At 37.1% G+C, this 20,247-nt stretch overlaps 1 protein-coding gene across 5 annotated transcripts; it reads left to right on the forward strand.

Annotated features, from left to right (window-relative positions):
- The first annotated feature begins 1,193 nt into the window (after positions 1-1,193).
- On the forward strand, positions 1,194-19,358 carry LOC125247987. 5 transcript variants are annotated; one of them, XM_048159545.1, is made up of 11 exons: positions 1,194-2,334; positions 2,435-2,512; positions 2,776-3,437; positions 7,027-7,161; positions 9,282-9,416; positions 9,803-9,827; positions 10,448-10,480; positions 18,303-18,341; positions 18,457-18,538; positions 18,796-18,843; positions 18,944-19,358. In XM_048159545.1, the coding sequence occupies exons 4-11, from the start codon at positions 7,036-7,038 to the stop codon at positions 19,107-19,109; spliced, it is 654 nt and encodes a 217-aa protein (XP_048015502.1). In that variant the 5' UTR covers positions 1,194-2,334; positions 2,435-2,512; positions 2,776-3,437; positions 7,027-7,035; the 3' UTR covers positions 19,110-19,358. The 5 variants fall into 5 exon arrangements, with proteins under 5 accessions (XP_048015502.1, XP_048015506.1, XP_048015516.1 ...); XM_048159549.1 differs by having other exon boundaries at positions 7,030-7,161; XM_048159559.1 differs by lacking the exons at positions 18,303-18,341; positions 18,457-18,538; positions 18,796-18,843; positions 18,944-19,358 and adding exons at positions 10,619-10,657; positions 10,774-10,855; positions 11,295-11,341; positions 11,469-12,197.
- The last annotated feature ends 889 nt before the right edge of the window (positions 19,359-20,247 follow it).

Genomic DNA, 20,247 nt, shown 5'->3' on the forward strand with positions numbered 1-20,247 from the left:
TTTTAGCAGCGAAAATAGATCCGATGAATCCAAACAAAGATCACAACATAGCGCATCTCACAGCAACACTCAACCGTGTTTTGAATGATTCAGTGTTTTGAACAAATCGTTTGAGTCAAAGATTCAATGACCCATTCACAAACATCTGTCTCATTCTTGATGAATCGGCCGTTTGAACGGATCGTGAAAGAACGACTCAATGACTCGCTTAATAAAACCGCTTATCACTTGCATTTGCGCTCACTATCGACAAACCAATCAAATTTGTTCAAAACTTTTTTTTTTTTAATCACTCCAAACACATTTAATTAATTTTTATTCAGGAGTTATGTATATACAAAACTATAACTTTTTATGACAGTAGTTTAGTGATGATAATTTGTTTTGCAAATGTTTTTTTTTTTTTTTTTTTTTTTTTTTTTTCCTCCCATCCTGTAGCCACTCGCGCCCCCCGGGAGAGTGTCCGGGGGGCGCGCCCCACCGGTTGAGAACCACTGCACTATGAGAACAGAGAACTGTCCGTCTTGCCTGCACTTTTTTCACTCCTCCCCTCACTGCAGCCGCCTACTCTCGGCTGAACTTCAGGCGAGGCTAGGCGCATCTCAAACAAGCCTAATATCAGGCGTCTCATCTATAGGATCACGTGATGCTGCTTCTGATGACGTCACTGCAACTGAGAGCGTTAAATGACCAGGAACCGAAAGTGAAAGTAAACAAACTTGAACAGCAGTTTGACTCCTGTGAGATTATATTCAACGCAGCGCTGTGTTTTATGGTCATATGTTGATTTAGTAATTTTATGAATCATTTCGAGAATATACGGAGATAGTTTTTGTTTATCTGTTCTCCAGAAACCGTCTTTATGAGCTTTTGTGTTCAGATTATACAGTGAAGATGGCGACCGGAGATGCACCTCCTGAAACTCAGTTTACACGCTTTAAATAATAAAACACAAATGCATTCTGCTAGTTTGAGTTTGTATTAATCCATCCAATCCAGCTTCACATTTCATGTATGCAGAGTGCGAAGATCTTTTGAAGCTATGCATAAAGTCGTGTGGGACTACCAACTCTATCGTCTATGAGTATCCTTTTCCTTCTTTTATTCCTGACATCTGGGCATAACTAAAACACTGGTCGAGGTTACAGTCTTCTCAAAGAGACCAAGTGAGAACCTATATTGTTCGAGCGAGGCGATGCCTCTGTTTATGTTTGTGTAAAGAGATGTTTGCTGCTCGAGAGTCTGCGCTTTCCTACATAACGGGAAACTTAGTTCTCAGCCGGTGATATCGTTCTCTAAACACCGAAGTAACACGAAAAGTGTGACAAATCTTTAGAGATAAACTGTACACTTATGTCTAAACGATGTTTGAATGCATTAAAATATTAATATGAGCACTACGGTTACTTAAACACCTCAGATTGGTCAACATTTTCAACAGAAATCCCTGTGATTGGCTTGTGGCAGGGCCGTTTAATTAACATGGCACTAATAGATCACTTTAATTTATTTAGGCTACTTTTCTCTTTTATTTAACAATACACAGTATTTGTTATGCAGTAATAAATCTCTGTTAATCCTGCAATAAAAATACATTAGGCCTACTGCCATACCCATTAAGGTGACCATGTGACCTAATGGAGCCGAACACAAGGCATTTCCCTGGATCTGACACAACTGCCCTAAAAGAAGTTCATCTTCACTTGTGTCAAATGCTGCCGTAAGATCAAGGAGAACGAGAACTGCACACTTTCCTGACTCAACAGCGAGCAATAAATCATAGTTCACTTTTAAAAGTGCAGACTCTGTACTGTGTTTAGACCTGAAACCTGACTGAAATTGATCATTTCATTCAAAAATTAGAACAGCTGATGATAAATAGTCTTCTCTAAATTTTTAGACAAAAATAAAGACATCTTTGATATCAGGTGATAGTTACTAAGAACTACAGGATAGGCTTTAAACAAGATTTATGATGCATAAACATCCAGAACCTGGAGACGTTGTCGAGAGGGAATGACATCTAATGGTCTCAAGTGCTGAACTATATCTACAAGATCAGAAAGAGAGAGGCTCAAAATTAGAAAAAGTTTTTGAGCGAGGAGTAAATTCTAGAGAGTAATCTTGCCAGTGAAATATTTCTCAATCTCAAATCACTCTTTTGGCAAAGTTAGACAGCATTTGCAGATCTCATGCAGTCTCGGTGAGAAGAACAGGCAGAAATTAGACAAAGGGAAATGAGTAACTGCAGAAGAAGATTATGAAACTGCTTTAGTGAGGAGCGGTTTCCATTAGAGCCGAAAGTGAAAGTAAATCTGAGTAGCTCGACTCCTGGTGAGTTTATATTTCTTTCTTGATTTATTGGTGTTATTCATAATGATAAACATGTATTGTGATTGTTTTTCATCATTTTGAATGCTCTTTGTTTTCTCAGAAGCGTTATCCTGAGTTTTTGTGACCTGTTCGCACTGAGAGAGAGTTTAAATGGCATTGACATCTAAAACACTTCCTGGTAAGATTCTGTTTACTTTAAGAAATAAGAAACATGTTAGTTTGAATTGTCTTTGTGTTCAAAGTTCATTTAGAGTAATTTGGTTCCTATCCAGACCACCTTCAGGCTGAGCTAACATTTGGTTTTAAGTGATGTTTAGTTTGTTTGCTGCTGTCTTGTGTGTCGATGTATTTCATTCTTTTGAGGAAGAATGAAAATGTGAGGAAAAAAGATACACTTGACTTATTTTATACGATCATACTCCATATTTCTGTCTCTTTCAGTGACCAGCAGCTCCAGTCCAGATGATCCAGCGACAGAAACATTCATCTGGAAACACTGTACTGGGAGAAAATGGATATATTATAATGAATAAGCATGAAGCTGATGTTTGTGAGGAGAAAACTCATGTTGGTGAATGCAGGTGATGAATGTGATTCTGATCTAATGTACTCCACTCCGGAACCGATGCTTGTGGATCGAGTCACGGATGAAGATGAAAGAAAACTGGAGAAACTTAAAGAAGTGCACCTCACACTTTGGAAACTCCTGATCTCCAATGGGATTGAGTAGCGGAGGAACAGAACTGGACTGGAACATTCACAGTAATCGGTTCGACACCTTACACTGAATGTAACTGGACTGGAATATAGTGGACTGGACCGAGGAGGCGCTCGATCTCTGCTTGTGTTCATTATACAGGATCATGAAAGAAACACACCTTGAGAACATCTGGAGGGCTGTTCTGCAAACCAAACATTCTGAAAGAGGATTATTCTGCAAACCGTACACTCTGAGAGAGGGGATGTTCTGCAAACCACACGCTCTCTGAGTGGGCTAATCTATGTGGTGGCGTCACGAAGGTCTGGTATAAATGGCTCGTGCATTCAACATCAGAGCTGTCACAGGATTCCTGCACTTACTTTGAGGAAGGAGCCGATTTAAGGTATGAAATATATTTTCAAAATACATTCAATGATCATGACCCAGTTTATGCAGATTAAGGTTTCTATGATTAGCATGGTTATAGTTAAGTTGAAGCATTCTTTTTTTTATCCCGGGAGGATCCAGTGTCAGCCCCGGGATGAGTTATTGAAAGAGGAATTTCAGAAAGGACAAAAATCACAGAAATAGAAACTTCAATTATCAGTTTAATCCAATAAATGTACTGCTAAAATTGGATTTTATTGTTGCTGTTTGAATGACGATTCATAACTTAAGACACATGCATAACTGTAAAACAAAATAATCACAATAAGCAACGTTTACCTGGAATATAATGAAACTAACATCTGAGAAAGAGCTAACACATGTATGCAAACATAAACAAACAGTTTACCAGTACAGTTTGTATGAATGTTGATACTCACGTGCCTGGCAAAAGATGTCAAGTTTAAATCTTTAAGAAGGAGTATTTACTTTTTTTTAAGAATCCAAGACAATGAGAAGTGTATGAGTAAATGTATTAACGCAAGAGCGCGTTTTTATTTTAATCATTTAACTTGATTTGTAGAACGCTTTATCATCCCTGATCACATATTTCTCTTCTCGGTTAAATCAACGTGGCTTCACTATACTGATCAAACAGCTTTTGTGGGGAAATAGCTAATCATTTAATTTATCGACAGCCTGTTTGCTAATCTTCAGCATGTTTTACACTAAACAATACTTTCGTTGGGAACTATATGTAGATTTTAGCTTGATACAAATGTATTTTTTTAAGAGAAGGAAGACTAGGGAATGTTACGACAGGTAGGACTTATTTAAGGCATTACCAACAGCAAATGTGCCGCATTACTGTTTAACAGATAGAACAACAGATGTTGTGTAAAAGCCACTGGAAGGCGAGCCTGCAACCTTTAGCCAAAAAGAGCTAAAGCTCTGGCTGTGGTGGTATGCAGGGAAGGAGTTTTGAATCTTTGTCTGCAATTTAATAATAATGACCTATTACTTTTGACCTCTAGGTATCAATAGTTAGTCAGAGACCTCCCATGGCTGTAGCACTTGCAGATGATTAATTACGCAGATATAAATGTAATAGAAAAATACAGTACAGTAATCAAATATTCATATTCATACATTCTTAAACAAAATCAATTGTTTAGTCAAAAAATTCAAGAAGGTCCATATTTTAAAGCTCTTTCTTACTTGTACTCGACATTAAAATAACATAATTCTTGTTATTGTCAACTATAGAATTTGTTACAATAATGATATAATTACAGGTAAGACCATTTTCTTTCTTTCTTTTTTATAGGATTTGTTATGAAAAATAGCAACACCGTTAGAAACTACAACATGTCACAGTTGTAATATAAATCTTTAGTGAAAAATCTATTCCCTTAACTGATTATCTGTTATAAATTCAACAACTAGTCAAAATTTGCCACAATAAATACAATAGATTGTGATAAATTCTAGTCAATGTGGTCTTCAAGAGTTTAAAAAGCTTGCAGGATGATGTTTTTCCCTCTTTTCATCAGACATTTTAATGGCTGTTTTAGATCATGTTCAACTTTCTCCATAGCGTTTTACTATATCCTCAAAAGAATCCTGAAGGGTCGCATATTTTATCATCAGCGTCGCATGAACGGCTCACAGTCATATTGAGCAGAAAACAGATCCGTTCAGTTCATAGCCTACATCTTATAAAAGCTCCTAACGTGTGATGTGTACAATTAATTAATGGGACATTCTACCAGAAACATACATTTTCACTTATGAGATATCTTGGGGAAAAAAACATCTTATTCTTAAATCTGAACATTGAGTCATATGGAGGACATGTTAAACTATGAGAAACCACCATTTAAAAGTCATTTAAAGGTTATACTCTATTCAGTTACTGTGTCGTTCTATGGAAATATAACTTCATAGATAATACATTTTATTGTGATACAGCAAATGAAATCAATAGTCATTTAACTTAATAGCACAATGTAAAGTAACTGTGGTACTACATCATATTACGGCACAGTAATAACAAGGTAATACTATGGTAATTTCTACATTATTACTTAGGAAATTACATGGAAATAACGAAAATTGCATGTCATTTCCTAGGTATTAATGTAGATATTACCATGGTATCACTGTTATTACCAAGCTGCAATATTAAGTGAAATATCATTAATATACAAAGTGCAACCTCAAAAGCTGTGCTACACATGCCTAGGTAAAAGATGAGCATAGAAACCTTAAAATTTACAGTACAATGTCTATTTATTCAAATAACGTTTCGCTATGGCATACATTAAATACATATTATATGCAATAAAGGTAATAAAAAATATCAATGCCATTTATTTGTAATGTTTGTGATGTGATGGGACTGATGGGACAGAGCCTGACGGTCGGCCATTTTAAACTGCCATTACTCAGGCTGCTAGCATAAAAACTGTTAACATGCAGGCAAGGAAATTCAGGAGCCTTTTCAGACATGTTTTGGATTTAAACATTTTCATTATTTTCTGGGATGTTTTACAGTGACAGGGCCTGATCGACCCTTTAGCTCGTCCTCCTAAAACAAACACACATAAACAAGCTTAAAATCATAAAACTCAACGAAAGAACTCACCCTTGATCAGTGTCAGCTCCACCTCAGTCAAATGATGTCACTTCCTCTGAGTCATACCCTTAAAGGCCTATTGCAAACTGTAACGGCTCCTGAAGGTTTTCTTCTGATTTAAAGAATCACGCTTTAACTGATGTCTGAACGTTTAATGTCTTCTTTGCAAAACTCAGCATTACGCCATCTTGGCCTTATTTCGACACCATCTGCACATCGTGACACCTTTTGGATATCATTCGACATCATTTAGATGCATAATGTGTGTGTATTTATGTCCATATCACAGTTTACAAGTTTGTAGGTTATTAAATCAGTATCAACACACAAAGCACATTAATTTGCGAATTAACATCCAAAAAATAAACATTGTGCCTTATACTCAGAAATCCAGGAGACATTAAAAGACATTTGGAGACATTTTTCCCAAACAAATATTCTTCTCTTGATCAGACACCTTTTTGTTCTTGTACATCTCCTCGTGGTTCTAATATTCACCCCGCTAGCTAGATCACATGACAGATTATAGCACTACACAATGTTCACCTGTAGGCGTCGCTATTACCAAATGATTTCAATAACACAAAATACAATTTCCAAATGAACATTCATAATACATTACACAACATTTGTAATACACAAAAACCCTTTCAAAAAGCAATCAACTGATACACCTTTATCTGTGACAGCTACACAAACATTTTACTGTATGTAGAGTTTTATGTGAAAGTGACAGGACTGACCGAAAACATGGGGACAGTTGTAAAATAGTATTTATTTGTAGAATATATGTATAATTTCATGTTTGTTTTAGTGTAGAAAAGCAGTTTTTAGCGTAACAGCGTAAACTATAAAAGCTGTAGCTCCAATTTGGCTGAGGACAAGGACAAAAATAGGATTTGTTTTTTGATTTGAATCTAACAAGTATGTACTTGTTAATTAAATGAATGTTTTCCCTCTTTTTCAGCAGTGGATCATGTCTATCATCAACATGACGTGTGGAGAGATTCAGTCCTCAGTGGGGTTTGTGTTCGTGATTCTGCCTGTGATTCTGAATCAAACACTCAATGATCCTGACTGTGAGCAGAGCTGGTATACTGAGGTGACTGTTACACACACACACACACACACTTGTGTATATATGGTTTACAGGGACTAGGCGTAATGGTTTTTATACTGTACTGTACTTACTGTACTTGTAAGTACAGTACAGTACACTGTTTAATGTGTTTTTTAAGCAACTTGGTTCACGAAAAGTGTCCATTGTAATACCCAGGGCTTGACATTAACACCCGCCAACCCGCCAAATGCGGGTAGATTTCCGATGTGGCGGGTAAGACAGCCACTCCCACTAGCCACTTTGGCGGGTTGAATATAATTTCAGCCTACAGCCAAATGAAAGGTAGCCAAGCTCGTCGTATCACAAAATTACAATTCAGTCACAGTTCTTTATCGATTAACTTGCGGTTAGTGAAGGCGGGATAGGCGGAATCGCGCTGAATGACACAACAGAAGCGCTCGCGTGCACGTTCTCTCTGTCGCGCGCGCGATCAGTTCTCCTTGCGCCTGAATACACGCACACACAGATGTCAAAATGCATCGTGTGAAGTAGCCTATCTCGCGTGATTACAGTCGGCTATGGCTTAAGTGGACGTAAACAGGTGGGTAAAAACTGGATGTGTATGACGTCCATGCATTCAGCAGCACCCAAATAAATACCTGTATGTCATTAATGTTAATCAAACATCAAAAAATGTTAAATAAATGTATACATGCTAAATAAAAATATCTGAAAAAAGTTTTTTTTTTTTTTAAATTACTATTTGTAATTTTGCATTGTTTGTTCTTTTTATACAGCCTAACAAAAATAACTGTACATGCCAGCTGATATATGTATAGTCAATGTATAGCCAATGTATAGTCTTGATTTGGGTGGTCAATCTGCATCTGCAGTTTGAAAGGGTTTTAAAACTTGTAAATCAAGTAAAATGACTCAAAATCTAGTAATTTAAACATGCCAAAGTCAACTTTAATCATATAAAATGTAATTTCCCAACAGCAAAATTGTGGCCAGTGAAAATGCTGAGTGGCTAGTAACTTTGGAAAACCACTAGCCACAGTGGCTGGTGAGCAAAAAAGTTAATGTCAAGCTCTGGTAATACCCATGTCATTATACACATTTGTGTCATCATAAACCACAAATTGTGGTTCAGCTGTAGGTAATCACAGCGTTCCAGGGGCATTTCCTCTGAGGAGGCAAAACAATAGGATGAGAAAATAACACAAATATTACAAATTATGACATTAAAAAGAGCCCAAGTTACTCGTATTTCTAAAGGAACACTGCCCAACAGCGACACCCGCAGGTAAAGTTACAGCAGGAGTCATGCCTCCCTTTCGTCTCATAGAAACCATAGAAAATCATCAGATTTATATCTATATATCATATTATTTACAACAATAGGCATTATAAAAGACAATAGGAAATAAACACAATCATACAATTCAGTTTAACGTACAAAAGCAGTGCTCTAGAACAGGATTTAAGTTAAATAGAGCCTAAATATAAAATTATGAATGTTAGCTTAGCCCTTAACCCAATTAGATTCACTCAGGAACTAGTAATAGATTAATAAGACCGAAGATTGCCCATTTCATATACCCAACATGAATTATATCTTGTGCCAGCGGTAAAATCCTGAAGGACTGGTTGAAATGAAGCTGTTCTCAGTGGGTACATGAGTACTGAACAATCGCTGACTTGCTTCTCCGACAGCATCTAAACAAATTCTCAAACAGGCGCTATGTTTATATATAAATCACATTTGAGGTCTAAACAACTACATTCTTATCTAAAAAACTTTAAAAACTGACAATAACAGTAGTATTTATAAAAAAATATGGACTGCCGCCATGACAGTCGCCGCAAGCGGAGTGACACAAACGCTGAAACGGTTCCAGTGCTGATACTGGAGTATTGTACAGCTGGAGACGGCTCTCACCCAATCAGATTCAATGAGTGGGTTTATGTATAGTGTAGTGAAGGAGCATAGTATATTGAGTCATCATTTAGTCTCATATAAGACATCTTGTTTCTGTGGGGCCCAACTAATCTTTGTGAGGACATTTGGTAATTTCTGACCAAAACATTTCTGTCCTCAAACTACACCATCATACTCACTCAGATGCATTACTTGATCCTCTTGTGTTTGATTTGTTCAGGACGGGCATCTGTTAGCAGATCCTTCAGATCCACACAAACTGATGTATCCCGTGACGTCTGTATCATCTGATCGACTCGTCACTTCTGACTGTGTGGATGAACTTCATCATGAGATTCAGTGTCATTCTAAAAGAGTAAATCAACTCAATCTCTCTCAACATTCATCTGTTTTCATATTTAAAGGGGTCATGAACTGTGTTGTTTTAAGACACAGTTTTAATATAGTGACTAATTTTATTCAACTGGCCCCTGGTGTCAGTAAAAGCTTTTATTGGACTAACAAGGAAGTTTCAGTTCTGAAACTTACAGGATATTCTTATAGTATGATGACTTCTTATATGTTAAAAGCTCAAGGAAAATTTGATCTCTCAGTTCATCACCCCTTTAAACACAGAAATGATGATCTTATTATTTTGATTTAATTAGAGCTGCAGTTCAACATGAACACAATAAACTCACACAGTAATGAATCCTTCATGAACACTGAACACTGCTCTGATGATTCTTTCTTTCATTTCAGATCACACATGAGACCGTGTTCAGAGGTGAGAGACACTTCACAACACAACCGATGGACAGATGATCCTTAAAGACGCACTGAAATATCCTCATGTCAAACCTAAATTACTTTCTTTCCTCTGTCAAACACAAAAGCAGATATTTTTTAATATTGTTTTTGGTCCATTAAAATTAAAGTCACAGAGGTTTGGAGTGACATGAAGGAGAGGAAATGATGACTGAGATTCACTTCTGATACACTTAAAACACATTAATTACTGTGAGAATCTGCCTCGACATTATTATAGACATTACACACATCTGTCCTAATTCAGATCAAACTCCGTGTTGAAGTGAATCTGTCCTGATTCAGATCAAACTCTGTGTTGAAGTGAATCTGTCCTGATTCAGATCATTCTCTGTGTTGAAGTGAATCTGTCCTGATTCAGATCAAACTCTGTGTTGAAGTGAATCTGTCCTGATTCAGATCAAACTCTGTGTTGAAGTGAATCTGTCCTGATTCAGATCAAACTCTGTGTTGAAGTGAATCTGTCCTGATTCAGATCAAACTCTGTGTCGAAGTGAATCTGTCCTGATTCACATCAAACTCTGTGTTGAAGTGAATCTTCTGTAAGTGAATCATGATGATTGTGAATGTGTTTTTCAGTGAGGAATGAAACTGCAGCGACTCCAAACTCAGGTGAGTTTCAGCTGATAAATTAATTCACTAATAAAACATTGATTCAGATCTGATTCAGACTCAATCCAGTTTGAATGTGAACAGGCCTTTGTTTTCTGTCATATTGCCTGATATTTGTGATCATTGTGTGTTTTAAATATGTTCTGGATGAAGTGACTCCATCTCTCCAGCTCTCAGGTCAAACATCAAGAGCTTTAAACCCTTTAAAATCTAATATTGATTCATCATTGTTAGTGATTAGATGATTTCACTGGTTTATGTATTCATGGTTTTATTGTCAATGGCTTGTGTAGATCACTTGTGGTGGATTTCTGTTCTTGTCATCATCTTTCTTCTGGCATTTCTCTGTTTCATGCTGCGTAAAAGGATCTTCAGGTGAGTCCAGACTGATCTTTCCTAACATCATATTTCAGTCTTTACATCTGACACTAGTTCACAAGAGCTCAGGTCATCATCATATTTTTATTCATTTCATCTTCACATCTTAACAAGCTTTAACATTTTTTTACGAATCTGTCACATTTGTAAAAAAATTTGTAGATAATGAATTTATACATGTGACCCGTGCTGGCAAAATGAGTCGCAATGATCAAATTTTCAAAAAATGAGTTATTGTTATTGTCACATTCTCTGCTGAAAATCCTTCAAAATGTCAAATGATTTGACAAAAAATGACTAGGCTACATCTGTTTGAAGTACATAGTCAGCAAAGTCAGTTTTAAGAAAAATCGAGTTAAAGTTTTTCTGAAGGATCCAAAACAAATCACCTAGAAACCAAAGTATGCAATAATAAGTGTCAGTCTGTTGTTTTCAGAGGGAAGCGCGGCTCACCTGTGAGCATGAGGATGATCCAGGGAACAGGTGAGTGATCAAACTGAGAGAAAGGCTTGAACTGTGTTTCACTGAATCACATGATCATTTCAGAGGTGACACAGATGGATGATGAAGTAACCTACAGCCAAACTGAATCTGAATGTGTTTCACGCAGGGATCTGAAGGTTGGACCTGATGATCCTCGTTCACTGCAGGAATCTTCAGTGTCCAGATGATGATCACCATCTGATGCTTTGAATCAACATCACAGCTCATTTTTAATATGTACTCCCCTTACACCGCCTTGTTTTTCCTTCACAACGAAGTACAAAGTGGATTTCCAGACCCTTCACTGTCTCTGTTCCTCTCTGTTGAAATGAGCTGCTGACCTCCATACGACCTTCAAGAAGCAGCTAAAGACACTTGTTCTGCATGCATTTAATGAACCCACAAGCTTAAAGCAAGGCACTTTGTTAGACAAAAACATTCTCCTCTTCTCTATAGGGGTGTAAAGGCTCCGGTATACTTCAAACGAAATCGAAGAAAGAACTGATGTGACGTCATTTCGAACAAGATCAGGCCAAAACAAAGTTCGTTTTGTGTTCTTTTTGGAAGTTCGAAACAGCTTGCCAAAGCAAACTTTCAGGAAAAGTTCATTCCAGCACCAAAACACCTTCGTACTACCATTGGTCAGTGACGATAACATAACAGGAGGTGTGCGCTGAGGCTCCGCCTTCACTCGCGTGGACCACTGACTCATTTGATCTGTTGAGTTTGTTCAGATAAGATCGGGTGAAAACATGAACAGGCTAGATAGCTGCTTTATAGTACAAAATGAAGTTGTGCTTGTAAAAAATGAGGCACTAACACTGTTTTTCATGTTTGATAAAGCTGCTTGATTTTAAGCAATCCATTGAATAAAGTGCTATATGAAGATGCGACGTGACTGGAGTGCTACTTTGGAACTTCGGTAAAGTTGGTTTTATATTGGCACATTCGGACATCCGTATTCAATAGCCTTGTTAATCACACTACATTGGACATTCAGTGGACATTCACAAATAAATATGCCATTAAAACAATATTTGCCTATTTTGATCGACTGTGAAAAATGTTGTAAGTTGACAATCGTTGGTTGTCAATATCATGTCGCTGCTTAAAATTCGCAAACATTAATTTATTGCACATTTATTGGAAAGTTGAATTTATCAGAAGGCCGAATGTGCGAATATAAAACCAACTAGTGCTAACATTCCCATGCTGTTATGATCAGACGCTTTTCTTATGCTTTCTATAATAAATGCTTACTGTTTTCTCATTTTTGTTGTGTTTATTTTGTTACTGTGAAGAAAGTGCACAGCACATATTTACATATTCATCTAAACGTCGATCTTAGCAGTGTGGGCGGCGTCAGATCGTTTACAGTATATCTCTGGTCACACGTTTCGAACTTCGTTTTACCCCTAAACGAAGAACGAAAAAGAAGTTTGTTTCAAATACACCGGAGCCTTAACAGTATAAATATTTATACAAATCATTTTTGGTTCGCCATTCATGTGTACTGAATAAATGTGGTTTTTAAACCATCATCACAATCATTTCAGTGATTTGTTTTGAAAAGAAAATTTCTGAAAAGAAGCAAAACTTTGTTTTAGTTGATGTTCTTTTGTAGTTCTTGTTCATGGTCTTTGTAGTTCTTTTTGATCATGCTAATTATTTCCGAATGTGTTGCTTGTTATTTGCTCAGTTATTTAACCATGTGCTTGTGTGGGTTATTGTTTGTTTGTTTGTACGTGTGCCTTTCATGTGGTTATGTATCAAGGTCTTAAACCTACATGTCATGTGTTTTATTGGTCAAGTTATGGACATGTCTCATGATCGGAGCAATTAAACACCTTTTTTATCTTCATATAGATCCAGACTATTGTTTGATTTTGTTGAGGCCACATTATAATGTAGTTTATTACTGGTTCAGTGAGGAGTTGTGTCTTGAATTGATAAAACATTCTCTTGAACAAAGGTAAATAAAGCTGCTGTTGATGTTTTAATATTGTATTATTCTTAAAAAACAAAAGAGGATATTTTGTGAAATGTCTTTTTTTGTTTTTTGGTCCATACATTAAAAGTCAGTTGGGTCCAATATTTTTCACATTGGATGACATGAGGGCGAGTAAATGATCAGTTTTGAGTGAACACTTTAATTCATCCGATCACACCACGGCCATCTTAATTCCCTCTGTCAGTGCTGTCTCATGCTGGTGAGTGCTGCGAGATGTCTGCACCTTTCTGTTCATTCCTAGAAGTCATGTGGGTGATGTGGTCACGGGTGTGATGAAGAGGCGGGTGTTTGTTCAGGTTGGAGGCAACAGTGAATGCAGGTCTTTTGTGTGGCTGATAGCTGTGACTTTCATCAAGAATGGTGGTCATGTGTTGAGTTATGATTGAAAACTTAAATCGCACATGTTTGCATGCTTAAATATAAGCCTACCTCACTTTTGTCTGTAAATGTGAGCTTGTTCAGTGTTGCAGGTCAAGCAGAAGCATAAAAAAGAGTTAACAGAGTTTCACCACACACAACTTTAACTGAAGCTAAAGCCAAATACCACAGCCGTCTTCATGTTTCATTTAAAAAGTGGTTATTAATGTTTTGTACTGTATTTTTTTTCTGAGAAGCATCACGCTTCAGATCTTCTGATCCTGCAGGTAAGAAATATCTTCACACAGACTCAACAACCGTATCGTTGCCAAATTGATTTTATCCTGATTATCTGAGATGGTGTGGTTCATATCGACATGTTTCTTTGAATTTTAGGGAGTTTCCCCCAAATCAAAACATGGTAAGTAATGTGTCACTGAAAGTAATTATATGACCATCATTTTCATCACCTTCTGACCTGTTATAGCCTAGGTGACATGAATAGATAACAATGAGTGTGTTAGAGGAAGTGTTGAGGTTAATTTGGTGACAGAAACCGCAGTTAGACTCACACTTCATCTCAACATTTACTAATACATTATTACAATAAAAAGTTGTATCTGTTAACATTGGGTAATGTTCAGTGTTTTACACACACTGGTCATCAGTAAAGCTGATCTGATGGATGTTCAGGAGACACTACAGTATATTTTCTCATCAGTAGAAGAGACTGGGATTGTTGTAACATTTTGGCGCTTTTCATCTCAAATTTTGAGCATTTTCTCACAATCATCTGCTATAAAGTTATTTTGAAATGTAAAGCATTCATAAACTGTTCAAAGGATAGAATAAAAAGTCTGCAAATATATTCGGTTGATTAGTAAAGCACTATGTGCATGTTTAAAACTATGTGCAATTTTACTCTATCCACCTTTCATGCATACCACTTGTGTTTCTTTACCACTTGGCATTTCCCCCAAGCAACACATGATGAGTAATAAGTTCCCTCAGCACTGTGCAAGAAAGACAAGATACACAGCTGTAAAGATGTGAGGCAACAAAAGACCTGCAAGTGATGTTACCACCTTAAACAAGAATGAAAACTTTATAGACCAACATATTTGACTCAATATCTATCGTATAAACATATTTTAGATCACCACAGTCACTGAAATACACAACAAATACAGACAAGTTACCATGATACCACCAAATATATTTGCTAAAGATATAATTACAGTTCTGACCACTCATTAACATGCGGCTCTCATGTGTCACTGTACATAAGCAGGAGAATCTGCTGTTCTTGATTTTCCTCCTCTGAAGACAGTTTACGTGAATACACTTTTGTTGGTCTTGTTTTGTATGTCTACACAAAGACTTTTCAACCCCACATAAAAACTTGTTCTTATGGCACTTTTGCGTACATGCAGTTAGTCAAAACTTATTCGAGTTTGTTGCTAGAGTATATTAGTCATATACATTGCAAATGGCGTCGAGCTGTAAAACGCTTCCTGGTAGGAGAATGTCCTTCTACACTGTAAAAACAATTACTGCTCAAGGGAAGCCAAACATCGCAGTCTGTGACGTAACATTTCAATTCCCCAATAAAATCTCTGTATTTCAGCCCGTTATTCGACTGCGCACTGGTTGACTGAAGCACGGGTGCGCGCATAACCTGTTGTGTTGACTTTAGTTGACTTCTGATAGACATCATGCGAGTGAACTGAGACGGGGAGTGCCCCGCAGGAACATGCCCATATATGAGTGATGATGTATGATTCTACAAATCGCCGCACAGACAGTAAATCAGACTCTTTCTGAGAGCTGCAGCAGCCCATCATCACCTAAACACCGGATCCCCGTGCTGCAGGTATGGCTACTAACCTGGATTCAGTAATAAAAATGGAATTTGCTGTATAACGTGGAATAACAACTGTTATTATTATTATTTTTAAAGGAATGATATGTTATGGAATCAAAAAGCGTTAGCATATTTTGATACTCTTACTGTTTTGGATAGGCTAAATTAATTGTCTAGTGTACGTGTATAGTGTACATTGTATACTGAAGCAGCTCCAATGTAGTGATCTATAGCCTACCTTGAAGTGTGTAACTCACAGCAGCAGGACTGACTTCAGTTCAGTGTGAAACTGTCTGTACTTTCCTTCTCTCCACTTCATCTAAGAAACGCGCTTTAATATATCCAGGAGATTTCAGGAGAGGAGTAGCCTAATTCTGCTCTCTGCACCCAAAGATTCGGTAAACTTGTGATTTACATTTAAATACACTTCAACTGTGAGCCGTTTCTGTGATTTGCAGGTTCTTGCGTGTGACTCGAGGTAAATCAGTGAGTCTTTAATCCACTCGATACTCGATATTTACCTGCTTTGTTTATAAAAATTCATAGCTAATAAGTGTGAGTCCTGCTGTGTAAACTGTCATTGTCCATTCATTCAAACAGCGAGTCGCGGTCAGTTTCGTAAAAACTAAACTGTTGGACAAGTGAAATAGCTACATGCATGCATACACACACACACACACACACACACACACACAAGCTCAAGTTCTAAAAGAAGTGACAGTTATTCGTTCTTCCAGTGTATTGTCATGTCTTCAGTTCCCGCAGCTGTGACTCATGATCTGCAAATTGAGATTTTTCATCTCGCATGCGTGCACGCGCCAGGCCAATAGGCTATTATGCAAGAACATCTGAGATACAGGGAAATTATGTGTGCGACACTGATTCTCGGAATTACAGCACTTGTTTTGTTTTGTTTTTTTCTCCCGCAGACAATACACACTGACAGCTGATCACATCGTCAGTTTTCACTCAGTTTCTGCAGTTACGGTAAGTGCTTTTAAATCACGAGTTTTTTTTTAAAAATTATTATTATTTATATTTGCCGTTATATAAATATTTACCGAACTAGTAGGCTATTATAAGATGTTCGATGCTCTGAGTCTAAATAAAGTGCCGTGATGTTCCTGTGCAAATAGCCGGGGAAGGTCTCTGTTTAAATTATCAAGTTATAGTAAAAATCGTGTGCAAACATGCTGATAATAACTGGGAAGGTTATTTTTTTTTTAACTTTCATTCTGTCCAAACCGGCAATTTGCATTAATTTATGTTTTAGTGTAAAATACATGTAGGGGAGAGCGGGGTTGGTTGGCACACTTTTCACTCTCTGTCATATTTCTCAGTCATGCTATATGTGAAAATAGTCTAACCAGTATCAACTGAAAGGTTATGATCTCAACTAATCAACAGATATATTTAATGTTCTCGAATGATTCCTATTTCCTTTAAAATTCATCATTAATTCATGTTGTGCACTTGTGCCAACCAGCCCCCATTTGATTAATTTAAGAAAAATTTAAGAAGGTGAGGCCAAAACTTTCACCACTTTAAATGCACATCATTGCACCTTTCCACGTGTTTTTAAATGTTTGCTCTAATAATACACTTGTATATAATATGCAATAATTAGTTCTGTGATTTGTACAACAGCTTCCTCTGAGTTGAAACATGTACAACATCTCTGTGTCGTGTGAAGAGATTCAGACTGCAGATGGTTTTGTGTTCAAACTTCCTCCTGATTCACTGAATCAAACACACAATAGAGACTGTGAGCAGTTCTGGTTCTCAGGGGTGAGTGTGTGTTTCTGTCCTCAAACTACAATATTACACACACACACACACACATTATTTGATTGTCTTTTATTTGTTTAGGATCAGTGTGTAGCAGATCCAATGAATCCACACAAACTGATAGATCCTGTGACGTCTGTCTCGTTGGATCGTATCGTCACGTCTCGCTGTGTGAATCTGATTCATGAGATCATCTGTGATGCTTCAGGAGTAAATCAACTCAGTCTCTCTCTCAACACATCATTCATCTGATTTCATATTTAATCTTTCATTAACACTACATCTAATGCTTCTTTCTTTCATTACAGTCTCTTCACAGTCATAAGACCATGTTCAGAGGTGAGACAGTAAAATACAACAATTAGAGATGCTTGATATATTGCCACCATCATATTGGTATAAGCAGATATACTGTATGTTCATTTTTAATGATATCATTATTCGGCCCGAATTGATATACTAAAGTTAATAAATAATGTATTATTTCCTTCAACTGAGACACTTCAGATGAACACTGTTCACCATGATAGTTTTGAAGTGAATCTGTCCTGATTCAGATCAAACTCTGTGTTGAATTGAATCTGTTCTGATTCAGATCAAACTCTGTGTTGAAGTGAATCTGTCCTGATTCAGATCAAACTCTGTGTTGAATTGAATCTGTTCTGATTCAGATCAAACTCTGTGTTGAAGTGAATCTGTCCTGATTCAGATCAAACTCTGTGTTGAAGTGAATCTTCTGTAAGCGAATCATGATGATTATGAATGTGTTTTTCAGTGAGGAATGAAACTGCAGCGACTCTAAACTCAGGTGAGTTTCAGCTAATAAACGAATTCACTAATAAAACGCTGATTCAGATTCAGACTCAATCCAGTTTGAATGTGAACAGGCCTTTGTTTTCTGTCATATTGTCTGATGTTTGTGATCATTGTGTGTTTTAAAGATGTTCTGGATGAAGTGACTCCGTCTCTCCAGCTCTCAGGTAAAACATCAAGAGCTTTAAACCCTTTAAAATCTAATATTGATTCATCATTGTTATGAATATAATTTCACTAGTTTATGTATTTATGATTTTATTGTCTATATGGCTTGTATAGATCAGTTGTGGTGGATTTCTGTTCTCTTGATATTCTTTCTTCTGGCATTTCTCTGTTTCACGCTGACAAAAAAGATCTTCAGGTGAGTCCAGAAGCTTTAATTGTGTCAGAGAGACTTCAAAATAGATTTTAAAAAGCTCAATTATGATTGATATAAACCATGACTAACAATGAGTGAAATGATAATTTATGATTTGACCTCTTTTATCTGTAGTCATATTTAATGATGATTAAAGATTTTAAGGCAGTGGCTTAAAATCTTAAAAATCTCCCTGAATAAATATAAAGTACTTTGGTGAATATAATAATATTTAATAATAAGTGTTGATCTGTTCTCAGATGTTTTCCAAAGGCAGTGCCATCCGTCTGCAATGATTTAGACAAGAGGTGAGTGAATCAAACTGAGAGAAAGACTGAGACTTTTACTGAATCTCACAGATGGACTATGATTTATTCTGATGTGCTTATGATTATGTGTTTCTATCAGGGATCCTGAATCTGACGGGACTCTGATGAAGGTCAAATCTGATTCACTGAATCACTCTGAACCTGACGGGACTCTGATGAAGGTCAAATCTGATTCACTGAATCACTCTGAATCTGATGGGACTCTGATGATGCTCAGGTCTGAAGCTCACTCTGAATCTGAATAGATTCTGATGAAAGTGCATTAAGGTTAAGACCATTTTCTCTGACATTTGACATGACATATTCTCTGACATCTTTGACTTTTTAGGGTTAACTGGCCCACACTAAACTTGTTTAACATAGTGAACGATTTCAGGAAGAGTCACCTGATCAAAAAGTTATGTTAAGAACGTAGGGAAGGGTTCGTAAATGTACTCTGTGTGTGTGTGTATATATATATATATATATATATATATATACAGTGTTTACGGAAAGTATTCAGATCTCCTTAAATTTTTCACTCTTTGTTATATTGCAGCCATTTGCTAAAATCATTTAAGTTCATTTTTTTTCCTCATTAATGTACACACAGCACCCCATATTGACAGAAAAACACAGAATTGTTGACATTTTTGCAGATTTATTAAAAAAGAAAAACTGAAATATCACATGGTCCTAAGTATTCAGACCCTTTGCTCAGTATTTAGTAGAAGCACCCTTTTGATCTAATACAGCCATGAGTCTTTTTGGGAAAGATGCAACAAGTTTTTCACACCTGGATTTGGGGATCCTCTGCCATTCCTCCTTGCAGATCCTCTCCAGTTCTGTCAGGTTGGATGGTAAACGTTGATGGACAGCCATTTTTAGGTCTCTCCAGAGATGCTCAATTGGGTTTAAGTCAGGGCTCTGGCTGGGCCATTCAAGAACAGTCACAGAGTTGTTGTGAAGCCACTCCTTCGTTATTTTAGCTGTGTGCTTAGGGTCATTGTCTTGTTGGAAGGTAAACCTTCGGCCCAGTCTGAGGTCCTGAGCACTCTGGAGAAGGTTTTCGTCCAGGATATCCCTGTACTTGGCCGCATTTATCTTTCCCTCGATTGCAACCAGTCGTCCTGTCCCTGCAGCTGAAAAACACCCCCACAGCATGATGCTGCCACCACCATGCTTCACTGTTGGGACTGTATTGGACAGGTGATGAGCAGTGCCTGGTTTTCTCCACACATACCGCTTAGAATTAAGGCCAAAAAGTTCTATCTTGGTCTCATCAGACCAGAGAATCTTATTTCTCACCATCTTGGAGTCCTTCAGGTGTTTTTTTAGCAAACTCCATGCGGGCTTTCATGCGTCTTGCACTGAGGAGAGGCTTCCGTCAGGCCACTCTGCCAT

This window comes from Megalobrama amblycephala, linkage group LG1 (genome assembly GCF_018812025.1).
Source record: "Megalobrama amblycephala isolate DHTTF-2021 linkage group LG1, ASM1881202v1, whole genome shotgun sequence".
NCBI classification, from domain to species: Eukaryota; Metazoa; Chordata; class Actinopteri; order Cypriniformes; family Xenocyprididae; genus Megalobrama; species Megalobrama amblycephala.